At 44.0% G+C, this 25,117-nt stretch overlaps 1 protein-coding gene across 5 annotated transcripts in view; it reads left to right on the top strand.

The window, feature by feature from the left end:
* Window positions 1-25,117, top strand: part of MGLL (monoglyceride lipase) — an 86,763-nt gene that overhangs the window by 8,042 nt on the left and 53,604 nt on the right. For all 5 annotated transcript variants that reach the window (XM_084634966.1, XM_084634964.1, XM_084634963.1 and 2 more), the window contains exon 3: window positions 16,097-16,203. In XM_084634966.1, coding sequence (XP_084491092.1) covers window positions 16,097-16,203 — 107 coding nt within the window. The remainder of the gene's footprint in view (window positions 1-16,096; window positions 16,204-25,117) is intronic.

Here is a 25,117-nt window from a genome sequence, read left to right as displayed (position 1 = left end):
CCATGCCCTTTGTACTGTACAATTTTCTAATGATGCTGTTTGAGCTGTATGGGGTGGAGGCGACCTTTCGGAGGTTAATGGATCAGATGCTCCTTCCACATGGGCGATAAGCAGGACCATCCTTACCCATACTCAAAGCACACAGCTGCGTAGGGCACCAGGACACCAAATTTCATGGTGCCCTGCGCAGCTGCATGCTGCTCCGGCTCTTCCCTAGGCCCCGGCCCCGGCCCCTGTTCTTCACCAGCCCCGCCTCTTCCCGCCCCTGCTCTGGCCCAGCCCTGCCCCCACTCCTCTGAGGACTCCAGAAGTGGTCAGGCCTGCACTCACCGATAAGTAGAGCGACCTGGCCCCAGCCTGCTCCGCTCCCCTGGCTCCCAGCCGCCCCGCCGGTGAGTGCTGGGGGGCGGGTACCCCCTCCCCCCAAGCCTGGGAGCCAGGGGAGCAGAGCAGCCTGGAGCCCCAGGCCTCCGTGGGCGGGAGCTGGGGGGGCTGTGTAGGGCCCCAGGCCTCCGTGGGGTACAGGGCTGACCACTTCCTGTGGGAAGTTGAGTGACCCGGCCCAGGCTGCTCCGCTCCCCTGGCTCCCAGGCTTCGGGGGAGAGGGGAACCGCCCCCCAGCACTCGCCGGTGGTGTGGCTGGGAGCCAGGGGAGCAGAGCAGGCTGGGCCCAAGTCACTGCACTTCCCGCAGGAAGTGGCCAGCTCTCTCCCTCCCTCCCCCTCACGGAGGCCTGGGGCCAGCCCCCCCTGCTCCCACTCTTGGAGGCCTGGGGCCCCACACAGCCCCTCCCGGGGGGCTGTGTAGGGCACCAAAATAGCTAGGGACAGCCCTGGCGGTAAGCTGCAGCTTATTTGGACGACGTAGTCATATATAGCCCAGACCTCCACCATGTTACTCCAGCACTGCAGTAGATTGCCTGATCACTAATCCGGTTAAGAGCAAATCTGGAAATAAAATAACCAGGTACCTGGGCTGTACGGTGGGAGGCACACACACTTGTGGACAGGGTGCAGGCTTTGACCAACTACTCGATACCCACACCTAAAAAGCAAGTTAGACAATTTTCAGGGTTGGCTGGATACTCCAGATGCTTTGTCCCTAATTTTGCCACCGTTGCAGCCCCACATACATCCGTGACAAGAGACAAGAAACCACAGAAAGTGCAGTTGTTAGAAAATTGTGATGCAACCTTTAAAATGTTGAAAGAGACGTTGGTCATGATCCCGCGCTCTTCAACCCAGACTTCTCGAAGGAAGAATCATGAGAATCATACATTGGAACCTCTACAGCCGTACCAGTTCCAGGTGCCTCGTCAGCCAGGCACAGTTCTAGTAATGCCAGTTTCTTTTCTCGGAGCACGGACGCTACAATGCACAAGGAAGGCAAACCCACCCGAGAAGGCAACACACCTGTGTCGTTTTTGGGGGGAGGGTATGTGACAGGGTGCCTCGCCATGCTAATGAGGCAGGCGCCAGAAAGGCTGGGGGGTTGCGGGGGCAATAGTCCTGCCTCTCCAGCCCTGTCAATCACTTACAGTAGGGAGCAGACCTTTAAAAAGGAGGAGACTGCAAGTCATCTAGGCTGGGGAGAGATCTCCCTGAGTAGGCAATGGGAGGAGCAACACCTGAAGCCACAGGGGGAACTCCGATCCAGGAGATTGCCACCCAGAGCCCTACAGGGAATGCCGCAAACTCCCAGGGTACAGTCTGTGACAGGGAGCAGGATTCACCTATCTGGCCAGAAGGGCTCCTAGAAAACCGCTACGCAGACAGTTCTGAAGTCAGAAGGTACTGCTGACCTTTTCCCCTTTGAGGAAGAAGTTATACTCTGGTGTGTTGGAATATTTATTTTCCTTTTGATCCCCCACTGGAAGGGACATAAGAAGGCCTGCAAAGGGCGGGGTCTGCCTTGCTAAGACTAAAAAGCAGGGCCTCAATGTAAGCCACTCAGTGTAGCTAACTAGGCATAGCCAGGGTCTCCCACATCTGGGAGAAAAACCTAAGGGGCCTCATGTACAAACAGATTCCTCATTTTTACAATGGCAGAGTTTGTTCTTAGAAGTCAGGTAAAAACCAACTAGGCACCTTTGTTTTGTTCTTTGCTTCTTAAAGGAGGTGGTGGCCTGACTGCTAAAGACGTCCAAACTGGTCACTTTTCAAAGAAGCTAATTCCCGTCATTCACTTTGGGGAAGGGTTTTGTTTCTACAGATGGGGTGGGAGAAACTTTACTAAGCTGAAGTATGTGAGGGCCAAATTCATCCCTGGTGTAAGCTGACAGATGTCAATACAGTTGCACCTGAGATGAACTCAGCTCACTTTACTGTACATCAGTGGTTTTCAGCCTGTGGTCTGCGGACCCCTGGGGTTCTGCAGACTATAGCAAAGATTTCCAATGAGGTCCACACCTCCATTTGAAATTTGTATGGGCCCACAAATGAAAAACAGCTGAAAACCACTGTCATACATCATCTGCAGCACATAGAGGAAGTAACATATTTTTGCTTAAAGATTAACACTGTCAAATCAATACTCAGCGCTTTATGTACTATAAAAAGAAAAGGAGTACTTGTGGCACCTTAGAGACTAACAAAATTATTTAAGCATCAGCTTTCGTGAGCTACAGCTCACTTCATCGGATGCATTCCAACGAAAGCTTATGCTCAAATAAATTGGTTAGTCTCTAAGGTGCCACAAGTCTTCCTTTTCTTTTTTGCGAATACAGACTAACACGGCTGCTACTCTGAAACCTGTCATTATGTACTATAGTGTGTTGTTGCCTGCATTTCTAAATACTCCCTCTTCTATATTGCAATCATTTATGTTTCTCCTTAGTGCTAATGCTTTCTTTGCACCGTGATGAATTATCTTAACTGGAAATGGAACATCCTTTTATGGTTATTTTTTTCTTTTTTCATTTCCAAGGGAAAATAACCAGCTTCAAATATGAGGGACCCTTTGACAGCCAGAAGGGCTGCTTCTGTTCTTGCTGTAGATGTTTCCAACAGCCTTCATTAGTAGGATGATTTTTTTACCAGTTACCACAAGAATATTCCACATAAACAAATCTGTCTTTGTTTTGCAATGGGACCCAAGAAAAAAGGCAAACAAGCTGCTTCATGAATAGCAGCTATTATTATCCTGCCTGTGTCTTTGGGACACCTGCACCAGTAGGGTCAGTTTCTGAGCCCAGGTGTGCAACACTCTTGAATGCAAAATGAAAGCAGTGTACCACTGTGGATACCTGTATGAGAGCAGGAGCTGCTTTTAGGAGCGCCCCACGATGAATCCCATAGATATGGGATTCCAAGCTGGCCCTTAGGCAATTGAAATGACAGCAGAATTATCTGAGCTATCCAGGTGCCTCCAGCCTGACACATTCTTGGACTCGTGCTCCCCAGCCATGTGAAGATTGATAGGGGAGGAAGGATGAGAAGGGAAGAAGGATGATTGTGTAGTTGATTTGCAGGACACGGATTCAGGAGACTTGAGTTCTGTTCCTGGTTCTGTCACTGACTTAGGTTAAATCTTTCTCCCCGCACTCATGCAAATAGTGCATTTCACATTACAGGGATTACTAGTGTGGGAGTAGGCTTTGACTCTGAGGGTATAGTCTACACTGCCAAAAAAAAAAAAAAGGTGTGTTCTTAACTTGGGCTGAACTAGTAGTGAAGATGTGGTTACTGGGGTTATCGGCCTGAGTTCAAGCTTAAGCTTATAGCAGCCTGGGGTTGATCTCAAGCTGCATAGCCAAATTGCTGTGTCTTCACTGCTATTTTAGCATGGGTTAGCTAACCCAATTTAAGACTACATTTTTTTTTTTGCCATGTAGAACATATCCATAAGCCTTATCTACGTGCTAAAGTTGCAATGCTTTAACTATACCGTATGCAAATGGCACAATCCCCCGCCCCCACTGTGGACACAGTTACACCAGTATAAATGTGCTTATACTATTATAGCTTATTCCTGTACAGGAAAGGTAATAAGGCACCTTTATAGCAGGATAACTGCATCCACATTCGGGCTTGTACTGATATAACTATATCAGTAAAAAAATCACACACTCTCAAGTGACACAGTTATAATGGTACAAAAGCTGCTCTACAGCAGGCCTTACTGTGCGACCACCCAGTCCCTTAGCACCTGATCCTGCACTCCCTTATTGGTGCAGGGCATCCCAGTGAAATCAATGGAACTGTTATTATTATTGTTAGAAGTTGCTGGTATTGCTCACAAAAATAACATTTATTGTATTATGACCCTTCTAGACCAAGTAGTCCCATGCGGCATGAGTACTCCCACTGAAACCAAAGAGACTCCTTACTTAATGTAAGTCTGGGGAACCAGGTTTTTAGCTCTTCAAGCAGGGACTTGTCTTCATACATATTTGTACAACAACTAGCATAGTGACTGGGGTCTCTGGACACTACCATAAAAAAAGATGATGAAGGAACAAAGCCTCAGAAGCTGAAAAGACAAAACAGTCAACATACAAATAATGCGGTCAAAACAGTGATTGGCTGTGTCTTAACACAGTGTTTGATATTGGGGCTAATTTCTGGGGCAAATTTTTTGCAAGGACCTTTCATGATCAATGGTTTGCAGGACTGGGCCCTTACTCTCTCTGCACCTTAGTTTCCTCATCTATAAAATAGGTGTAATAAGCCTTAGTGGTGTTGTAAGGTTAAATTAATTATTTGTAAAGTGAGCTGATGTCCTTAGACGGAAGGACTGCACCCTCAGCAAGTTTGCAGATGACACTAAACTGGGAGGCGTGGTAGATACGCTGGAGGGTAGGGATAGGATACAGAGGGACCTAGACAAATTAGAGGATTTGGCCAAAAGAAATCTGATGAGGTTCAACAAGGACAAGTGCAGAGTCCTGCACTTAGGATGGAAGAATCCCCAGACTAGGGACCGAGTGGCTAGGCAGCAGTTGTGCAGAAAAGGACCTAGGGGTTACGGTGGACGAGAAGCTGGATATGAGTCAACAGTGTGCCCTTGTTGCCAAGAAGGCTAATGGCATTTTGGGCTGTATAAGTAGGAGCAGTGCCAGCAGATTGAGGGACGTGATCGTTCCCCTCTATTCGGCATTGGTGAGGCCTCATCTGGAGTACTGTGTCCAGTTTTGGCCCCACACTACAAGAAGGATGTGGAAAAATTGGAAGGAGTCCAGCGGAGGGCAACAAAAATGATTAGGGGGCTGGAGCACATGATTTATGAGGAGAGGCTGCGGGAACTGGGATTATTTAGTCTGCAGAAGAGAAGAATGAGGGGGATTTGATAGCTGCTTTCAGCTACCTGAAAGGGGGTTCCAAAGAGAATGGATCTAGATTGTTCTCAGTGGTACCAGACGACAGAACAAGGAGTAATGGTCTCAAGTTGTAGTAGGGAAGGTTTAGGTTGGATATTAGGAAAAGCTTTTTCACAAGGAGGGTGGTGAAGCACTGGAATGGGTTACCTAGAGAGGTGGTGGAATCTCCTTCCTTAGAGGTTTTTAAGGTCAGGCTTGACAAAGCCCTGGCTGGGATGATTTAGTTGGGGATTGGTCCTGCTTTGAGCAGGGGGTTGGACTAGATGACCTCCTGAGGTCCCATCCAACTCTGATATTCTATGATTCTGTGAAGGTTCTGTAGAAGAAGGGGAAAATATTACTCAGCATTCTCTGAAGGTGTCTTGTTCCTGATGTCCTGGGGACATTCTTGAAGTCTGCCCAGTGATTCAAGGTGTGTACTCTACCTTTCAACTAGGGGCCTGTCTACATTTGCAGCAGTGCAGCTGCACCGCTGTAGCGCTTAGTGAAGATGCTGTCTATGTCAATGGGAGAGCTTTTCCTGTCAGCAAAGTTAATTCACCTCCCCAGAAGGTGGTAGCTATCAAAATGATGGGAGAAGCCCTCCCGTCGAGCTGTCTACACCAGAAGTTAGGTCGGTATAACTGCATTGCTCATGGGGTGTGGAAATTCCTAACCCTGAGCAACATAGTTATACCGACATAAGTTGGTACTGTAGACGAAGCCTAGGAATAAGTTGCCCAGGTAGTGATCAGATAAGGGAAGAAGAACAAGAAGGTCGACAGAATTTTAAGGACTTCAGACACTCATAAGGAATAAATCAATATAGTAATTGTGTACTCTATTATTGTGTATAGATTGTACCAGCCAGATAAATAAAGAGAAGGTACAGTAAACAAACAACGCAGTTTACAAGGAAGAAAGAGTAGTATTCTCTTTTCAGGAAACTCACTGACCTGAGCTGAACAAGAGGCTATTGTGTATTATCTCCCTCTTTCCTGTTCAGGCTTGAGGCTAAGTGGATGGAAAAGACTGTCCTATCTGAGAATAGAAAGAAGATTTAATTTGCGGTGTCTGTCAGCTTTCTGCAGCTATACAGATGGGTCTTTTTTTAACATTTTTACCTTTGTTATTCAATGCCACTACAGTGAGGTTTCAAACTCACCTGTCAAACTCCACAGATCTGTGGTGGCTTAATTTGCTGGGCTGAAGGAGTGAGAAGTGATGAGGAAGCAGTAAGTAATTAAGCTCCTCTAGAGATAACATCTAGCTGACTTAGTAGTGAAGCTGTCCTTTTTTTTAATCTGACACGAAAGCTATTTTATAATATTTGGAATATTAAAACACTGTATTATTATGAGCTTCCTTTATAATCTCATTTCATTAAAGGGATATTCCGTAGGTCAACATTTAAACTATCCTTCAGGCTGACTATAAGGGATTTTAGCAAGGGACACCATAAACTTAAAAATACCTTCTATTGTAAACAAGTACATTTCCCTTTTTACATTACTAACACCACTGTAGGTTACCAAAACAGAAAGACGTATAAAAATACATTTTGCCATTCGCTGTGGCCCAGTGGACAAGGCATTGGACTGGAACTAAGATGACCTAGAGTGAAATCCTGGTGCCATTGAAGCCAATAGCAACACTCCCATTGACTTTAGTGTGGCCAGGATTTCATCTCTAGATTTTATTTCCAGCTCTGCCACTGCTCTGCTGTGTGACCATGGGCAAGGCATTTCACTTCTTGTACTTCAGTTTATCCAGCTTTGAAATGGGAATAACAGACTTGCCTCTTTTGTAAAGCACTGAGAGTTCTGTGGATGAAAAGCACCATATGGGAGCTAGCTGTTATTATTTATGTTAGTTGTTTACTGGTTGCATTCTCCCAGACAGGGCAATGGAAATCAATGAAGAGTTTCACTTTTGTTTATCTCCAGTTTCATCTTCAGGTTCTTGCTGCAGTGGTTAGGGAATGTTTATTTGTTTAAAAACTGCAGTTTCTGCTTTTACTGCTTCCCACCTTTTGGCGTTTGCATCACCACTTTGGGATACAAACTCGCTGTTACATCAGGAAGGAGAGTCATGGCACAAAGAGTAGTGATGTCATATAAAAACAGCATCACATTGAAATGCAACATTAAGACTTCATAACATCTTGCCAGCCCCAAATCATTTTCAGACAGAGAAAAGTGTGCTGCTCGCCAGGCATGGCTTGGACAGTTCGACACCATTGGAGGCGGAAATGGCAATCCTTTGGCTCTTCCAAACCTGGAGTGAGGCACACTCCCCTGTGCTATCCCACATATTAACTATGACATCTTGGTTTGCTGGTAGTCCAAAAGGAATGCTGAGTAGAGTCCAGCAGCCATTGAGTTAACAATCGTAGTATTTTGGTTGTTTGCTTCTGACATTGTTACAGTTTTTAAAATGTGCCAAGATGGGCAGTATTTCTCAGTTGCTAATGAAAGAATGCACAGAAGACACAGCATTCCCTCAGCAGAATAACAGCTTGCCATTCCAATAAGTGTTGTTATTTCTGCTTTGCTGTAGCTGTGCATGTATGTTTTGGTTCAGTGATTGCCAGATACTGTAAATGAGTATTGATTTCCCTTTCTATTTAAAGCCATACTGCAGTAAATGCATCCAACGTGCCTTTAGCTTTGCTTGCATGTGCCCTAAGTAATTGCAACTCAGGGGTTGTCTGCACTGGGCTGTTTCTCCATCATTGCTATCACTAGCTTTAGTTCTACCAGTGGAGCTCTAATGTGGACATTGCACTATTCAGCTTCTGGTGTTTTACTCACTGTGGCTAACCCAATCTACAAGACCAGTGCTTAAAATGCCAGTGAAAACTGGCTCCTTGTTTATTTAGTGTTTCTACCATTGTGACCACAGGTAAAGCTGAAGTGGTGTTAGCAATGGTGGAAATGTTTAAGGGAACAAGTCTACTGTAGCTAGAGACTTAGCTAGGTAGATAGCTGTGACCAAGGAATAATGCCGAGCTGGATGTACGTTGCAGTAGGTGAAAGTATGTAAACTTTTGTTACTGTAAATCAGCTGTAGATGGACTACTGTAATGTCTAATGTGCCAGTAATACAAGCTTTTGTATACCCAAAGCATGGAAAATGACTCAGCCCATAAAGCACATGTTCCAGTAATCACTGACTTAACAGGATTATAAAATGTCACATTTAACTGTTTACACTCAACATTCTCCTCCTACCTCTGGTTTGTGACAGACATGAAGTATTCAATTAATTGGAACATACTCAGAGCTTTGGCACATGCTTTGCTGATGACATTACTAATTTCCCAATGGATCAGTTCCTAATATTGCTTTTGACACAGCTTGTAAAATTCCCTTTCACTGCAAAGATTCTTTTCATAGATGACCAGGGCTGACATGCAGTTCTGGAATATGCTGAGAAAGAATTACTCATCTGAAATCACTGTGCTTAACCTCTAGGTATTTTAAAAATACATAACTGCCTTACACTTAAGAAATAAATCTGTCCTTCAAGTTCCATCTCCAAAACCTATGGGATTCCAAGACCTTTCCCTCCTGCCTCTTTGAAATCAGTCCAGAAGGAATTGGATACACGGGGATTTGTATTACCTTGGAAATCTATAGGTTATAAAAAGTAAATTATCCACCTTGCTTGAAGATAACAGATGAAGATTTCTGTAGCCAGCAAGGACTGCAGACTAAGTTGGATTGGAAGGATAAATGTGAGGATGGATAACTGAGCCTATGCAGGAAATAATCAAGAGTTCTTTTTGCACATTATGATAGAAGTTGCCTAGTTTCAAACTGTACTGTTTGGTCCAAGTATTATAGTGAATTACATTTATATGTTCCACTTCAAACCGTTGCCACTGGGTGGGAATTGTGCAGTCCTGCTTTATAAAAAAATAGATACAGACACTTTTGAAGTTCACAGGGGACAAAAGCCTGAAATTCTTACTTGCTCAGAACTCAATGGGATAGCTTGCCTGAGTAAGAACTGAATAAATGACCACAGCACGTCCGGGGCCGGATTTCCAATTAGGCACAGTAGGCACGTGCCTAGGGGCACTGGCGTTCTGGGGCTCCTTACCTCTCTAAAACTGTATGCAACACGAAGGTCAGTTGTAGGCAGGGGGGCAATGAAGATGCTGTGCCTAGGGACGTGTCGAGTATGCTTTAGCTCAACCAGAAGTTCTGGGCTTGATGCAGGAATCACTTGGTATAATTATATGACCTGTTTTCTAGAGGAGGTCAGACTGGATGATCAAAATGGTCCCTTCTCGCCTTGAATATATAGTAGGACTGGACACAATCCTGCACTGAGTGGGGTTGGGAGTGGGCAAGCGGAGCCTCTCTCTTAATTAACCTTGCTTGGTTCCTGCCTGAGCAGCTCCCTCACTCATAGCTGTGTTGGCTTTGCATAATTATGGGCTAACAGGAGCAAAAAGTAGTAAAAACTTATCTAGTCGGAAGAGTCAGTAGAAATGGCGCTGAATATGCCCTGGCAGCAGATTGGCTGAGTAAGAAAAGGTCATTTTTACAGTCACGTCTCAGAACAGAACCACACTTTTAAACAGCAAAGCTTTGTGTCTGGTTATTAAATCAACAGGTTTCAATATTGAATTTGATTGGCAAAAAAACAAAATGCCTTAAATATTAGTGATTCCTTGGCATACAGCTTCTGGCCCTTTAAATGTAGCTTTCTCATGCCCTGAAAACTCAGCCTCTTTCATTGCACTATTCTTACTACTTCCTAGGCATCTACTCAGCTGGCACCCATTGCATTTTGATTTTAAGAATGAACCACTCATAAAGCTGACCCACTGAATTGCAAGTTCTGTCCTTTCAGAAACCCTTCAAGGCTGGGTACAGGCCTCTTAGAAGACGAAGGAGAGGTTGGGTCAGTAACCTTCTGGCAACTCTAGCTCTTACCCATTGCATGTGACAGCTATTAGCTAGCACGCACATTAATCCTTTTCCATGGCATTGTGGCCATGCAGCTATCTTTCATCCATAACAACTTCATTTTAAGTGAAAATTAATGTGGCATACGCGTGATAGAAAGTTGCTTATTATATTGCCTGTCAGTGGGACTTATGTGTCTCAATCCCTTAGGCACTTTTGAAAATTTCCCCCTACATGTTAGTACTAGTGACAGGTCTCTGGGGAAGTTCAGATCCAGAGCTGGATTTTGCAGGTTGGGCCTATCTTTTACACTTTTTACATACGTAACAAGGTCAGCACCCACCTCTAATGAGCACCCCCTCTGGTTGGATTTGTCTGCATTCTTTCAGTTCTGGTTCCCCCTTTTGGTTCTCAGGTGGTTTTTTTTCAGCGACTGAGTCCTCTGGCTGAGTCATACATGCTATCTGCATAAGAACCAGACAGACCCCTTCTGGGGTATACTGTCCACCAGGGCCTATCTCAGTACCCCTCTGGTGATGTCTCTCTAGCCCTCCCTGGGCTCAGTCTTTAAGTAGTCCCAACCCTGGTATGGGGCCATATCGCCAGGGCTTCCTCCTTGGAGACACTATCATCCTGTGGCCCTCCCCGGGCTCAGTCCCTACTTAGTCCCAGCAGCCAGCTAGGAGCTCCTTTATTGCTCCCCCAGTCCCTGCCAGCAGACTGTCTTTGGTCCTTTTGTTCTTCCAGCCAGGAACACCGTTCTTTCTCTTCCAGCTCCAAAAAGCAACTAACTGCTGCTCTGTTCTGCAGCTCCTTTTATATAGCCCTCCTGGCCCCTGATTGGCCATTCTAGTAGCCCCTGTGATTGGTTTCTTCCTCCCAACCACTCTAGGACACTTGGAGGACCTCTCCCACTCTTCCTTTTTGGGATGGCAGAACCCTGAGGCCTCCCGCAGGGGACCTTTAGGCCTAATCCAGTCCATCACAATATTTCTATAGCATCTTCCATCTGAGGCTCTCAGAGTGCTCTACAGATGTCAATGCATTAATCCTTATAGCACTCCTAGGAGATAGGCAAGTACGCAATCCCCATTTTACACCTTGGGAGAGGGAGGCAGAGGCACAAAGAGGTGAATTGACCTGCCCAGGGTCACATAACAAGGCTGTAGCAGAGCAAAGAGTAAAACCCGGTACAAAACTGAATCCAGTCTGGATCATAAATAACCAGATCCTGATGGGGAGGGATGGGTTAGTAGTCCTGGTACAAAGAGTTTATGTTAACACACTTCTCAATCGTGTGTGACCTGAGCCTGCATTTGTGTATTTAGATTTAGGATCCCTGATTCATTATTCCAATGAAGCTAAGGACTAACCCCATTGCAATCAGTGGAATTACAACAGCATAAAACTGGTGTGAGAGGCATCTCAAGCACGAAGTCTTTTAAAATTCTGTCTAGCCTGTCTGCATTTCCAAAGTGCCCATCAGTCTGCCAGGTTTGGGGCAGCAGACCTTGCAGTTGGTTCTGCTGGGGCAGATCCCACCACCTTGGTGGGGAAATGGAGGAAGGGGGAGTTGGGGAAGACTTTGCGACAGGATCCTTGTGATCCCTTCTTGTGGGTTTACCCTGGAATGGGATGGGAAGGGAAGATTAGGCCTAGGAATTTTACTTTACAACACCACATAATTCACCTCAGACTTTAGCCCAGTGTCTCCTAAAAGATAATAGCCTTTAAACAAAATATCTGTTATTAAAATGTTAAATTTCAGAGATCTGCATGGAATCACTCTACTCATTCAGTCGCAGTGTCCAGAGAATACTTCCACTGTTTGCTTCAACTCTTTGCATTTTTTAGCAGATCAGTTGTGAGCTATTCACATTGATGTTTCACATTTTCAAAAGACCCGATAAATCATACATTCCAAGCTGTTTCTCTGCATTATTTCATGCTGGCTCTAGCTGGATTCCGGTGGAGCCTTTTGTATGGAAATCTATCTGTGCTGTGCAATTCTGTCTCAGCTCTATTCATTTATAACAACCACACTTTCTGGTATCGCTGAATAACCTACCAACGTTATTCTACTCTGGCGGTTATGTCTGCTGTAAAAATCTCATCCCAACATTATATAGATGAAGGAATTGTTGCAATCTTGGGATCCAGTAAGATATTAGATCTGCAAACACTTACTCGTGTGTAGTCCTATGAAAGTCAGAGAAACTGCTCATGTATGTAGAATGTTACAAGTGTAGTTTCAGGGCTTGGAGACATTTTCTGATCCTAAAAGAATGCATACCGGTCCCACTAAAGTGTCTTTAGCCCTGTCTGGTCACAAGATAACAGATCTTACAATCACATCATTCTGCTTACAGTCTTGCTCTCCCTCGTGCTGCCCCCCCACCCCCCCGACGCCAATCTAGTTAATATTGTAGTGTTCTCTATCTTGATAAATGAAATAATACAAGAAAGTATATCTCATGGTCCAACTGGACTTGAATCCCAATTTTCTAATGGTATGAAACATTTGTTTCTAGCCTTGGTGGAGGGTAGGGATCACAAGACATCAGCCCTTAAAACAATGCCAGTCTCTCAAGTAAAGCAGTTTCCTTGGCACTGATCCAGGACTGAATATGTTCCCTGCAAACTGCTCTCCTTTGGCACAGGGATTATAGTGTCCTAGACTTGAGACCAGCATAATTTAAATTGCTGGCTAAAAGTAAGAAATAACATATTACAGGATGTGTAATTATAATGGTAAGTATACAAGTGTTCAAAGCGTTGAGAGCTGAGACCTACTTTTGCTGTGATGGCTACAAAAATATGCCAAATAAACATTAATTTATATATTTTAAAAAATTCTTTACCAAACATGTACCAGCTTTCTCTGAGTAATGGCATAATCTTACCACTACCATGCATAACGACCCTTATTCATCAAGGCACTTACGCACATGTGTCGTCTCATTGATTTCATTGGACTACATCCATGCTTACAGTTTGGCATCAGGTTGGGTATCTTGCTGAACTGAGTCCAAAATGATGTTTAGTCACAAAGTTTAGCAACTACAGATCCCACATCCAGAGTCATTTGAAGCATCCAAAGCACCACAAAGATTTCTCTGGCTGAGCTCATGGAGCCTATGAAATTAACATGGTTCAGGCATAACTCAGTCTTCAGAAAAGCATTTCAAGCTGTGAGCACTGGCTTCTACCCGAGCCAAGTCACTTCCAAATGATCTTGCCAGCAGAATTACAATTGGAGATGAAGGTACATTCTAAGACCAATTTCCTGTGAGGCCAACCCTGCAGTTGTTGCTTGCCAAGTCCATAGACACCGCAGTCCTACAAAGTGCTAAAGCCTGCAGTGTATCTGTTTTAACTTTAAATGACACCAAAAAAGGAACGTTAAGATAAAAATTGAAAAGAGTTTCCTATTTGCTGTATTGTATTTCTTTCTTTTCACAAGCATTATGATTGGAGGGAGTCCACGGTGTTTCCAGAGCCCGTGCTCCAGCCTGCATCCGAACATCTACACCACAGTTTTACAGCCTCACAGCCCGAGCCCTGTGAACCTGAGGTCAGCTGACACAGGCTAGCCATGGCTGTTTATCTGCTGTGTAGACATACCCTCAGGTGCATTTGAGAATTTTATCCATGATGCTTTGCAGGCAAATAAAAGACAAGGCCCCTGCCACATGACATTTAAGGATCCAATTCCGGAACTGCTATATCCTAGTTCCGTTGCAGTCATTTGGGACTAAGAATTACTTGTGAGTAAAGGCTGCAGGATCGGGCCCTATACCCTTAATTTTGTGAAACATTGAACTCCCTCAACTTCCACATATTTCAGTAAGGTGCTCAGCACTTTAGCTGATCTAGTTCTAAGTCAGTGAGGTGGCATGGGTATGAATGAGAGCAAAATTTAGCCTCCAATGTAATTGCAAGATAAAGTAGCAATTAATGTCTCCTTACAATGCTCTCACTTTACCGGCTTGCTCACTTCACCAGAAATTGCATACCATGAAGGTCACCTGGTATGTTATTGATATTTTAAATGACTTGTCATCTGAGAAACTACTTGTTGTGCCTGGAAACCATGGTGAGGGACACCTTGGAAATGCCAGATATAGACCGGCAAAAAATTTCTCCTTTTTATTCCCTTACTTTGGTTTGGTTTTTGACTTGTAGACAAGCAAAGCAAGCAGGATCTAAAGAATGTGCATTAGTCATCTTGAGTTTGCTTCAGAATTCTCTCCCACCCCACACCCCTTGTTCTGAAAGCTTAAGATCTCTTAGCCTTTTCTAAGGGAAATGTTAACTCAAGGCATTACTACTGTATGTCACGTCATTTTGGAACTCCTAGTGTGGCCTATCAAATGCTCTCTAACACCCAGGGCTAGGGATGCTACATTTCCTGGTCTTCTTTGTTACTGATTAGCATTAATGAAATGTCAGGGTAACCTTATATAGATAGCTGTTAGAGAATCTACTCTTTGCTTCGTGAAGCCTGTCTAGTTCGAATGGATGGTCTGTCAGGTTGTCTAGCATTAGCAATTATTTTGCAAATCAGTGTTAATCAAAGAGATGGGGCAGTGATTACTACAGCATCTAGCATTGTCTCTAAGTTTAAATATAACTAAGATCAAAGCAGTTTCTTTGTGTGAATACATCTTTTACAGCTGTATCAAAAATCCTTGTGAAAATAGGGTTGAAGATTTCACTAAATGTAAATTGTTGTTACCATTTATTATTAGTTCATTTTAGGATTTTTTTAAATATACAGTACTGAAAAACTTGAAGTAGCGGTCTCTGGTCTCTAGTGTGGTTACAGGTGTTCTGACAACAGATTACACCTTTAAATGAATAACTCAGATTTGAGACACTAAAATTTAATAGGGGTGAAAAAAGAACTACCAATCAGAGCAAACTTCTGGAGTTTCACTCGGCCATAATTATTTTTACAACAAAATCAACATTCTTTATAAATACTGTCCAGTAAAGACACAGGAAAATTTCTCCAAACTCAAACCATTATTTTCATTATTTGATGATATTCCTCTGAACGTGTAAGAAATTTGTAAAATTGAGTCCTTAGTGAGGAGCATTTGTATAGCGCCTTTCACACAGCAGGATCCGAGAGTGGTTTACGCTCTGTGAGCCTAAGGTTGCTGTAACTGTTTAGGAATCACTTCACTCAGTGCAGCTATTTCTGGGTTGAAAATGGGTAAAAACACTGATGTTGGGATCAAGTCCAGCATTCCCCAAACTTCAACTCAGGTCCTGGGTTCTGGTTTGCGTTCATATTTTTGTTGAAATCCTGTAAGCATTTAACATTGTGTGCAGCAATGTAAGTCAGAAAGTGTATAATAATATATCTGGGTGAAACTACAGAGAGAGGTCCTAACCTTGATTCCACTGAAGTCAATCACAACACTTCCATTGATTTCCATAGGAGCAAAGTCCAGTCCAGAATGTAATTAGCCTGATAAAGGAGAGTTACAGAGACCCACCTACAATATTGACCTGTAGCTTCCCATTGTGGCAGCCTCGTGCTGAGCCAGGTGGAAAAGTACAGTACATCCATCCAGTGTGCAGCTGGTTCACATATAGCCAAAGGCCTGCCACCATCAAGCCATCTGTTCCAGGTTCATGTGATGTTATTTCTTCTCCTGTGCTCCTAGGTCTTTATGGACAATCTGCTCCCTTCCTCATCATGGTACCATCAGTTAAATGCCACTCGGGCCCCACATTTACCTGGCTTGAATTTGTTGATGTCTGAGGTGCTTGTTGATAAAATGATAATGCTATTTTTACCCACAGCTCTGGTGCCTTTCTAGGCTGATTTCCAAGTTAATGCTTTATACCTTGATGTTCCATTTAGGGCCCTTGTGTTTATCGCTCATGGTGCTGGGGAACACTGCAGCCGCTATGAAGACTTAGCCCAGATGCTGACAGGACTTAACTTGTTTGTATTTGCTCATGACCATGGTGAGTATGATAAAAGAAACAGCATGTGACATATAGCAGATCAGGGCCGTAAGCGAGGTAAATGGAGTTAAAACTGTTCAGCAGGAAGAAAAAAGAAAATAAATTTATTATAGACCAGCATAAAAGGGAATGGACTGATTAATGCATCATGTAGTACTGCCTGTCTAATCTAGCCTATCTATCAAATGGCCACGCAGGTTCCTTGGGTTTTCTCAGCCTTGTCCTTATGGAGCCACCATTTACACTATTTTTACCCTCTCCTTATGGGATTGTCACTGTTGCGCCTTGTCTCTGGTTGTGGTGGGGATTTTTGCCTCTCCCTCCTAGGGTCACCATAACTGCTGTCCTGAATCACCCCAAGTTGATGCTGAAATGGCAGTGTGTCTTTCACACTCTCACTGAACCTGAAGGCCTTCCCTCAGGACACAAACAGACAAAGGGTTAGAGTGACCTCTCTTAGCAATCCCCATGAACTGGGACAGTCCAACAATATTTTAAATGATTTGCTTCCTTGTCCTGCAGCAGTCCCCTCCTGCCTTTTCCTGCACTCACAGCTTGCCACTCTCCTGCCCCTTTAAGCCTTTGTTTTGTTTTTATCATTGCATAGAGCTGCCTCTGTGATAGATGCTATACAAATTAGCAAAATAAATAAATGGGATTGATCAGGGCAGTGGATGAGCGGTGAGGCCAAATTCAGAGGTGGGTGGTAGGAATGGTATGAATCTATGCTGATGTAACTTGGGCCTGGTCTGCACCTAACGTTTAGGTTGTCCTAGATACGTTACTCAGAGCAGTGAAGCATTCACAGTGTAGATACTGCTAAGTATCTTTGGCTTTTCTTGACTGAAATCAAGACCATAATTTGGCCTGTAGTCCCCGGCCCCTCTGACACACACTTATTGACATGTAAATTATGTCACAGTACACTTTACCTCTGAATTTAGCCTGAGGTGTCTCACCAATCTGAACACTTCAGAGTTTAGGGAATTTGAGATCCAGCAGAGGCCCATCTGGTCTTCAGGAACAATGGCAAAACCGCAGCGAGACCCAACATCCCCGTTCTCCTTTTAGATATACACTTGAGACTCCGTACTGGTGTCTCAGAGCAGAAATCGGCCCTAGGTTTCCTTAGGATAGAGAGAGTCTGGTAATCAAGTTAATTGTCATATTTTTACAATGCTGTGATTGTATGAAGAGTGAATGAAACACCACATACAGGGTTGGCTTTAACAACAGGCAAACAGGCAGTTGGCCAGGACAGAAAAGTCTTTGCAGACAGTATGGGCCTGTTTCTCCTTTCACTTATGGAATTTTAACACCACTGTAACGCCATTCATTTCAATAGACTTCCTTTTGATTTACACCTGCATAAGTGAGGCTAGTCAGGCTTTATGTATGTAGTTATCCAGGTGGAAAGTGTTTCTTTTTCTCATGTGGCATAAAGTTGATGAGAAAGATCATATAGTGTGTTGAGCAGACGTCCTATTGTATGCCAGGCTGCCTCTGTAGCCACCCAGATTTCTGTTGTTATTCCACATAGGAGCTATGCAGAATTTTAGCACACACCTAAGCGATTTGTTTGAATGCCAGAGCTGTGAAGATCTGGGCACTCTGGACTGTGGAGCTGTTGTTACTTTTTTGCTTTAGTTCCTTCTGCTCCTCACAAGAAAACTTTTAACAAGATTGAAGTAGCAGATTTAAAAAATAATATTTAATGGGTTGGAAATGGAAACAGCAACAAGACACAGCACTTTATAGTGTAAATTTAATAGGGAGAGAATACCACATCTCGAGACAGAAAAGGAGCTTTGAAAGCAAAGGTACCTGTCAGGAGTTACTGCACTATATAAAGAGAAGCGTATTCACTCTGTGTCGCCTTGAATATCTTTTAGGCTAGAGAACGGCAAATATTCTTTTATGAACAGAGAACAATTCCTTTCGTTCCTTTTCTTACCTTCTTTGAATAGCAGGATCCAAATTAGAGCATCATTATTGACTTTGCAACCAGTAAAGATACTCAGCTCACTAACTGTGCTGAGAGAGGCCAAATTTTGTCGGTGAAAGAGACAAGCTTTCGAGCCACACCGAGCTTTTCAGAAAAGTAAACCCAGAAACTTTGCCATAACATTTTCCATCCATAACAAACAGGTTTGTCACATAAAGGACCACAAAAGTCAGATACTGGAGACAATGTAGAAAACCCTTCTATATTATTCTATATTTCCTGAGGTAAGTGGGAAAGCGGGATACCGGGAGGAAGCACAGGCAGGAATGTCTGTGAGGGGAGGGCTCCTGCCTCATACTGGGAATGAGGGGCGATCAACAGGTTATCTCAAGTGCTTATATACAAATGCACAAAGCCTTGGAAACAAGCAGGGAGAACTGGAGGTCCTGGTGATGTCAAGGAACTATGACGTGATTGGAATAACAGAGACTTGGTGGGATAACTCACATGACTGGAGTACTGTCATGGATGGTTATAAACTGTTCAGGAAGGACAGGCAGGGTAGAAAAGGTGGGGGAGTAGCACTGTATGTAAGGGAGCAGTATGACTGCTCAGAGCTCCGGTACGAAACTGCAGAAAAACCTGAGTGTCTCTGGATTAAGTTTAGAAGTGTGTGCAACAAGAGTGATGTAGTGGTGGGAGTCTGCTATAGACCACCGGACCAGGGGGATGAGGTAGATGAGGCTTTCTTCCGGCAGCTCACGGAAGCTACTAGATCGCATGCCCTGATTCTCATGGGTGACTTTAATTTTCCTGATATCTGCTGGGAGAGCAATACAGCGGTGCATAGACAATCCAGGAAGTTTTTGGAAAGCGTAGGGGACAATTTCCTGGCGCAAGTGCTAGAGGAGCCAACTAGGGGGGGCACTTTTCTTGTACTGCTGCTCACAAACCGGGTAGAATTAGTGGGGGAAGCAAAAGTGGATGGGAATCTGGGAGGCAGTGACCATGAGTTGGTTGAGTTCAGGATCCTGACGCAGGGAAGAAAGGTAAGCAGCACGATACGGACCCTGGACTTCAGGAAAGCAGACTTCGACTCCCTCAGGGAACGGATGGCCAGGATCCCCTGGGGGACTAACTTGAAGGGGAAAGGAGTCCAGGAGAGCTGGCTGTATTTCAAGGAATCCCTGTTGAGGTTACAGGGACAAACCATCCCGATGAGTCGAAAGAATAGTAAATATGGCAGGCGACCAGCTTGGCTTAATGGTGAAATCTTAGCGGATCTTAAACATAAAAAAGAAGCTTACAAGAAGTGGAAGGTTGGACATATGACCAGGGAAGAGTATAAAAATATTGCTCGGGTATGTAGGAATGTTATCAGGAGGGCCAAATCGCACCTGGAGCTGCAGCTAGCCAGAGATGTCAAGAGTAACAAGAAGGGTTTCTTCAGGTATGTTGGCAACAAGAAGAAAGCCAAGGAATGTGTGGGCCCCTTACTGAATGAGGGAGGCAACCTAGTGACAGAGGATGTGGAAAAAGCTAATGTACTCAATGCTTTTTTTGCCTCTGTTTTCACTAACAAGGTCAGCTCCCAGACTGCTGCACTGGGCATCACAAAATGGGGAAGAGATGGCCAGCCCTCTGTGGAGATAGAGGTGGTTAGGGACTATTTAGAAAAGCTGGACGTGCACAAGTCCATGGGGCCGGACGAGTTGCATCCGAGAGTGCTGAAGGAATTGGCGGCTGTGATTGCAGAGCCATTGGCCATTATCTTTGAAAACTCGTGGCGAACCGGGGAAGTCCCGGATGACTGGAAAAAGGCTAATGTAGTGCCAATCTTTAAAAAAGGGAAGAAGGAGGATCCTGGGAACTACAGGCCAGTCAGCCTCACTTCAGTCCCTGGAAAAATCATGGAGCAGGTCCTCAAAGAATCAATCCTGAAGCACTTGCATGAGAGGAAAGTGATCAGGAACAGCCAGCATGGATTCACCAAGGGAAGGTCATGCTTGACTAATCTAATCGCCTTTTATGATGAGATTACTGGTTCTGTGGATGAAGGGAAAGCAGTGGATGTATTGTTTCTTGACTTTAGCAAAGCTTTTGACACGGTCTCCCACAGTATTCTTGTCAGCAAGTTAAGGAAGTATGGGCTGGATGAATGCACTACAAGGTGGGTAGAAAGCTGGCTAGATTGTCGGGCTCAACGGGTAGTGATCAATGGCTCCATATCTAGTTGGCAGCCGGTATCAAGTGGAGTACCCCAAGGGTCGGTCCTGGGGCCGGTTTTGTTCAATATCTTCATAAATGATCTGGAGGATGGTGTGGATTGCACTCTCAGCAAATTTGCGGATGATACTAAACTGGGAGGAGTGGTAGATACGCTGGAGGGGAGGGATAGGATACAGAAAGACCTAGACAAATTGGAGGATTGGGCCAAAAGAAATCTGATGAGGTTCAATAAGGATCAGTGCAGGGTCCTGCACTTAGGACGGAAGAATCCAATGCACCGCTACAGACTAGGGACTGAATGGCTAGGCAGCAGTTCTGCGGAAAAGGACCTAGGGGTGACAGTGGACGAGAAGCTGGATATGAGTCAGCAGTGTGCCCTTGTTGCCAAGAAGGCCAATGGCATTTTGGGATGTATAAGTAGGGGCATAGCGAGCAGATCGAGGGACGTGATCGTTCCCTTCTATTCGACATTGGTGAGGCCTCATCTGGAGTACTGTGTCCAGTTTTGGGCCCCACACTTCAAGAAGGATGTGGATAAATTGGAGAGAGTCCAGCGAAGGGCAACAAAAATTATTAGGGGACTGGAACACATGAGTTATGAGGAGAGGCTGAGGGAGCTGGGATTGTTTAGCCTGCAGAAGAGAAGAATGAGGGGGGATCTGATAGCTGCTTTCAACTACCTGAAAGGGGGTTCCAAAGAGGATGGCTCTAGACTGTTCTCAATGGTAGCAGATGACAGAACGAGGAGTTATGGTCTCAAGTTGCAGTGGGGGAGGTTTAGATTGGATATTAGGAAAAACTTTTTCACTAAGAGGGTGGTGAAACACTGGAATGCGTTACCTAGGGAGGTGGTAGAATCTCCTTCCTTAGAGGTTTTTAAGGTCAGGCTTGACAAAGCCCTGGCTGGGATGATTTAACTGGGAATTGGTCCTGCTTTGAGCAGGGGGTTGGACTAGATGACCTTCTGGGGTCCCTTCCAACCCTGATATTCTATGATTCTATGATTACAAAGGAACTCTTCGTTTTCCCTTTTCCTTCAGAAGAGCTCTGTGTAGCTCAAAAGCTTGTCTCTTTCACCCTCAGAAGTTAATATCACCAATAAAAGATATTACCTCACCCACCCTGTCTCTTTAATATGGCTACAACAACACTGCAAGAAACTGTTCTGAATCAGGTTATATTATTTGGGCATACTCTCCAATAGAAAGAAAAGGAGTACTTGTGGCACCTTAGAGACTAACAAATTTATTAGAGCATAAGCTCATGAAAGCTTATGCTCTAATAAATTTGTTAGTCTCTAAGGTGCCACAAGTACTCCTTTTCTTTTTGCGGATACAGACTAACGCGGCTACTACTCTGAAACATGTCCAATAGAAGTTTCCAAACACAGTAACAGAGTGCCTTAAATGGTAAAAAATTTCCCTTATTGGAAATTTTCCCAAACTGATGATAACTTAATGCCACAAGAATGCTTAATTCTCCATTACATCTCCCAAAATAGTCAGTCAAACATTACTTTGTTTTGTGCTAAGCCCATGATAAACCATGAGAGCATCTGGCAGAGGAAAAAACGAAGAGTTCCTTTGTAATATAGAAAGATTTTCTCCATTGTCTCCAGTGTTTGGCTTTTGTGGTCCTTTGTGATAAACCTATTTGTTATGGATGGAAAATGTTATGGCAAAGTTCCTGGGTTCACTCAGGGCATCGCAACATGGGGCAGTGTTAAGGTTGTTTGGATGACCTTGCTATGCATTTCTAGATGTTCATAACATTTGGGTTTCTTTGAAATTTAACCTCAATTCTGAATTTTCTGAATTCATAGTGGCTGGGTTTGGGGGTTTTTTTTTTATAGTTGTTGTTTTTGTTTTTTAATAACTTCAACATTCTTGTAACGTTTTTAACCCTTACATTACTGATTTGTACTCTCAACCTTCCCTCTCACTTCATGAAGTTATTTTCCAAGTACTGAATGTTTTCTGTGTTGCCGTCAGTTTAATTTAAAAAGAGGAAACCTATCTTTTTGTGAAGCTCTGATGATAGTAAAAAAAAAGAGAATATGTCTACATTGGTTGCCCTGGAAGGTCTTTGATTTATTGGGGACACAGTGAGGAGTCACTCATCAGCAACAAATTTATGTTGGAGATTCAGCCAAGTTCTGGTGATGTTATGTTTTCTGTGGATTGGGGAGATTGCTACCTGTTTTGGACACATCCTTTAGATAGGCTGTCTTAGGATGGGGATCTATGAAGCTAAGAGCCAAAGAAAATGAAAATGAAGGATAGAGAACCTGGCTTCATTTTCACATGCAAAGCGCTTTCATTTATTAAAGTTTGAAGTGTTCCATCCACCCTCATCAGAATCATAGAATATCAGAGTTGGAAGGGACCTCTGGAGGTCATCTAGTCCAACCCCTTGCCCAGAGCAGGACCAATCCCCAACTAAATCATCCCAGCCAGGGCTTTGTCAAGCCTGACCTTAAAAACTTCTAAGGAAGGGGATTCCACCACCTCCCTAGGTAACGCATTCCAGTGTTTCACCACCCTCCTAGTGAAAAAGTTTTTCCTAATATCCAACCTAAATCTCCCCCACTGCAACTTGAGACCATTATTCCTTGTCCTGTCATCTGCTATCACTGAGAATAGTCTAGATCCATCCTCTTTGGATCCATCTTTCAGGTAGTTAAAAGCAGCTATCAAATCCCCCCTCATTCTTCTCTTCTGTAGACTAAACAATCCCAGGTCCCTCAGCCTCTCCTCATAAGTCATGTGTTCCAGACCTCTAATCATTTTTGTTGCCCTTCGCTGGACTCTCTCCAATTTTTCCATTGTAGACCCTCTCCTGTTTTGTCTGTTGTGGTGAGTTTTATATTTACTTTGATTGCGTTACATGACCAGAGCCTAAAAGGACCACTATTTCACTTTTACAGGTGGGTATCAACTAATAGCAGTTACTAAGGTATTTAGATTTTTGTAGATAGAAATCAGAATCTTGTATTTACCTCTCTCTTATCCCTTTGCAGGACATGTTGCAATATTTTTTCCCTTTTACATGGACTTGCTAGCGCTCCTTATGAGTGTAACATAAGTGGCTGTCGTTGCGGGGGAAGGATGAAATAATCTGACCCCTTTCCCCATCCCCACTACGGGGAGGTTCCTAGCCACTTAGTTTGCGTAAGCACAGTGCCAGTGTGCAGTCCCTCAGCACATCTCATCTGTGCAGGTATGTTCAGAGCTCCCATAAAGTCTCCCCTTTCTGAGGCACAGAATGTGTAGACACCTCCCAGTCTTTCACCCGGCTTTGAAACTTAGAGGGCCACCAGGTGAATTTCATGCTCTAAAGGATCTGTAAAGTCAGATCAGAATGAGGGGAAAGATGTTGCTCTTGCAGCTTATATAGATTATTTAGGTGTTCCTAACTGAAGTACCCTGCTGCTCCTTTGTATGTGGTTTGCTTTCGGGGTTAGTTGGAAGTCCCCTCAGACAGAGATCCACTAATGCTTATGCTTTCCATTCATTTTCTCACCAGATTCCATACTTGATAAAACCCTTACTTTAAAAAGAAGAAACCAGCTGGAGCTACAGATTTAAAAATGCATCAAATGTTTGGGATTTTTCAGCAGGGTCGCTATTTTGTTCTTGCAACTGTTAAAAGACCATTGTTGGTGAGAACAGAAGTCTTCTATTTCTTCATAGCACTGGGAAGGATTGATCTATAAGGAAAGCTATAAGGAAAGGTTAAAAGGACTAAATATGTACAGGCTGGGGGTGGGGGTAAATGATTGAGTATCAGCATTAATAAGAGCAAGGATTAGGGTGGTTCTGCATGTGAGAAGCATCAGCTCATGTAATAAAAGGAAAGGAAAATGTCTGGCTAGCAACATTCCGTAATAATAAGGTCAATCAGACTCCAGTATAGTCCCACAGGGGGATGGTGGAAGCCTTGGCAGGAGTTTAAGTTGGTTTGGACAAAGCACTCTGTAATGTTCTGCAAGGAACAATCTTGCTATGGTTGTGGGTGAGCTCAGTGAGCCCTAATGGTATATTCTGTCTCTGATTTCTGTGACTCAAAGACTGCTCGGTAGAATAAAAACAATATTGGCTTCTCTGCAGCAGGAACTTAAATTGCCATGAGGCACAGTCCCATATTCCCTCTGACAGTAACTACTATAAGATTTTTTTATGGGAGGCTGTGTGAACTCCAGAATGTTACTTGGACATTGCTTGGGGGAAAATGCCTTTGTGATCCCAGCTGGGGACAGCTTGTGCCCAGAACTGTTAGGATTCCTTGTGCCCAGTGATTTGATTCTCGACAGCACACCATGGAGGGCAATATTGGTGGTGGGCCAAGAGAGGGGGGACAAGGTCTCCAATTATGCAAATCAAGTGGTCTTAACACCATGAACAAGTGGCATCAAAGGATTGCAGACCTTGTGTCCTGATCTTGGCTTGCATTTCCCTGCTATCTCCATGCATTCCATCTGTAAACAGTCTAGCTATATACGGGTGAAGTTAATTTCACACCCTGGTATCTTTCCTTTAATAACTTTACTAATGATTTGATTCTGGAAGGTCTCCAATTCTCCAGAGTCACAGAACTCATTCTCCTTTGTCAGACAGGGCTATGGCCGGGTCATTTTCTCCTTACTCTCTTACTTTGAGTTGCTGTCTGCACAGTCCAGTAAGGGAAAAGTCTTCAGAGCTTCAGGTTAGACTTTGCAGTACAGTCCCTGCAGGGAGAAAT

The sequence above is a fragment of the Lepidochelys olivacea genome (genome assembly GCF_965140295.1).
Source record: "Lepidochelys olivacea isolate rLepOli2 genome assembly, chromosome: 7".
NCBI lineage: Eukaryota > Metazoa > Chordata > Testudines > Cheloniidae > Lepidochelys > Lepidochelys olivacea.
This window is presented reverse-complemented; position numbering and strand designations above follow the sequence as displayed.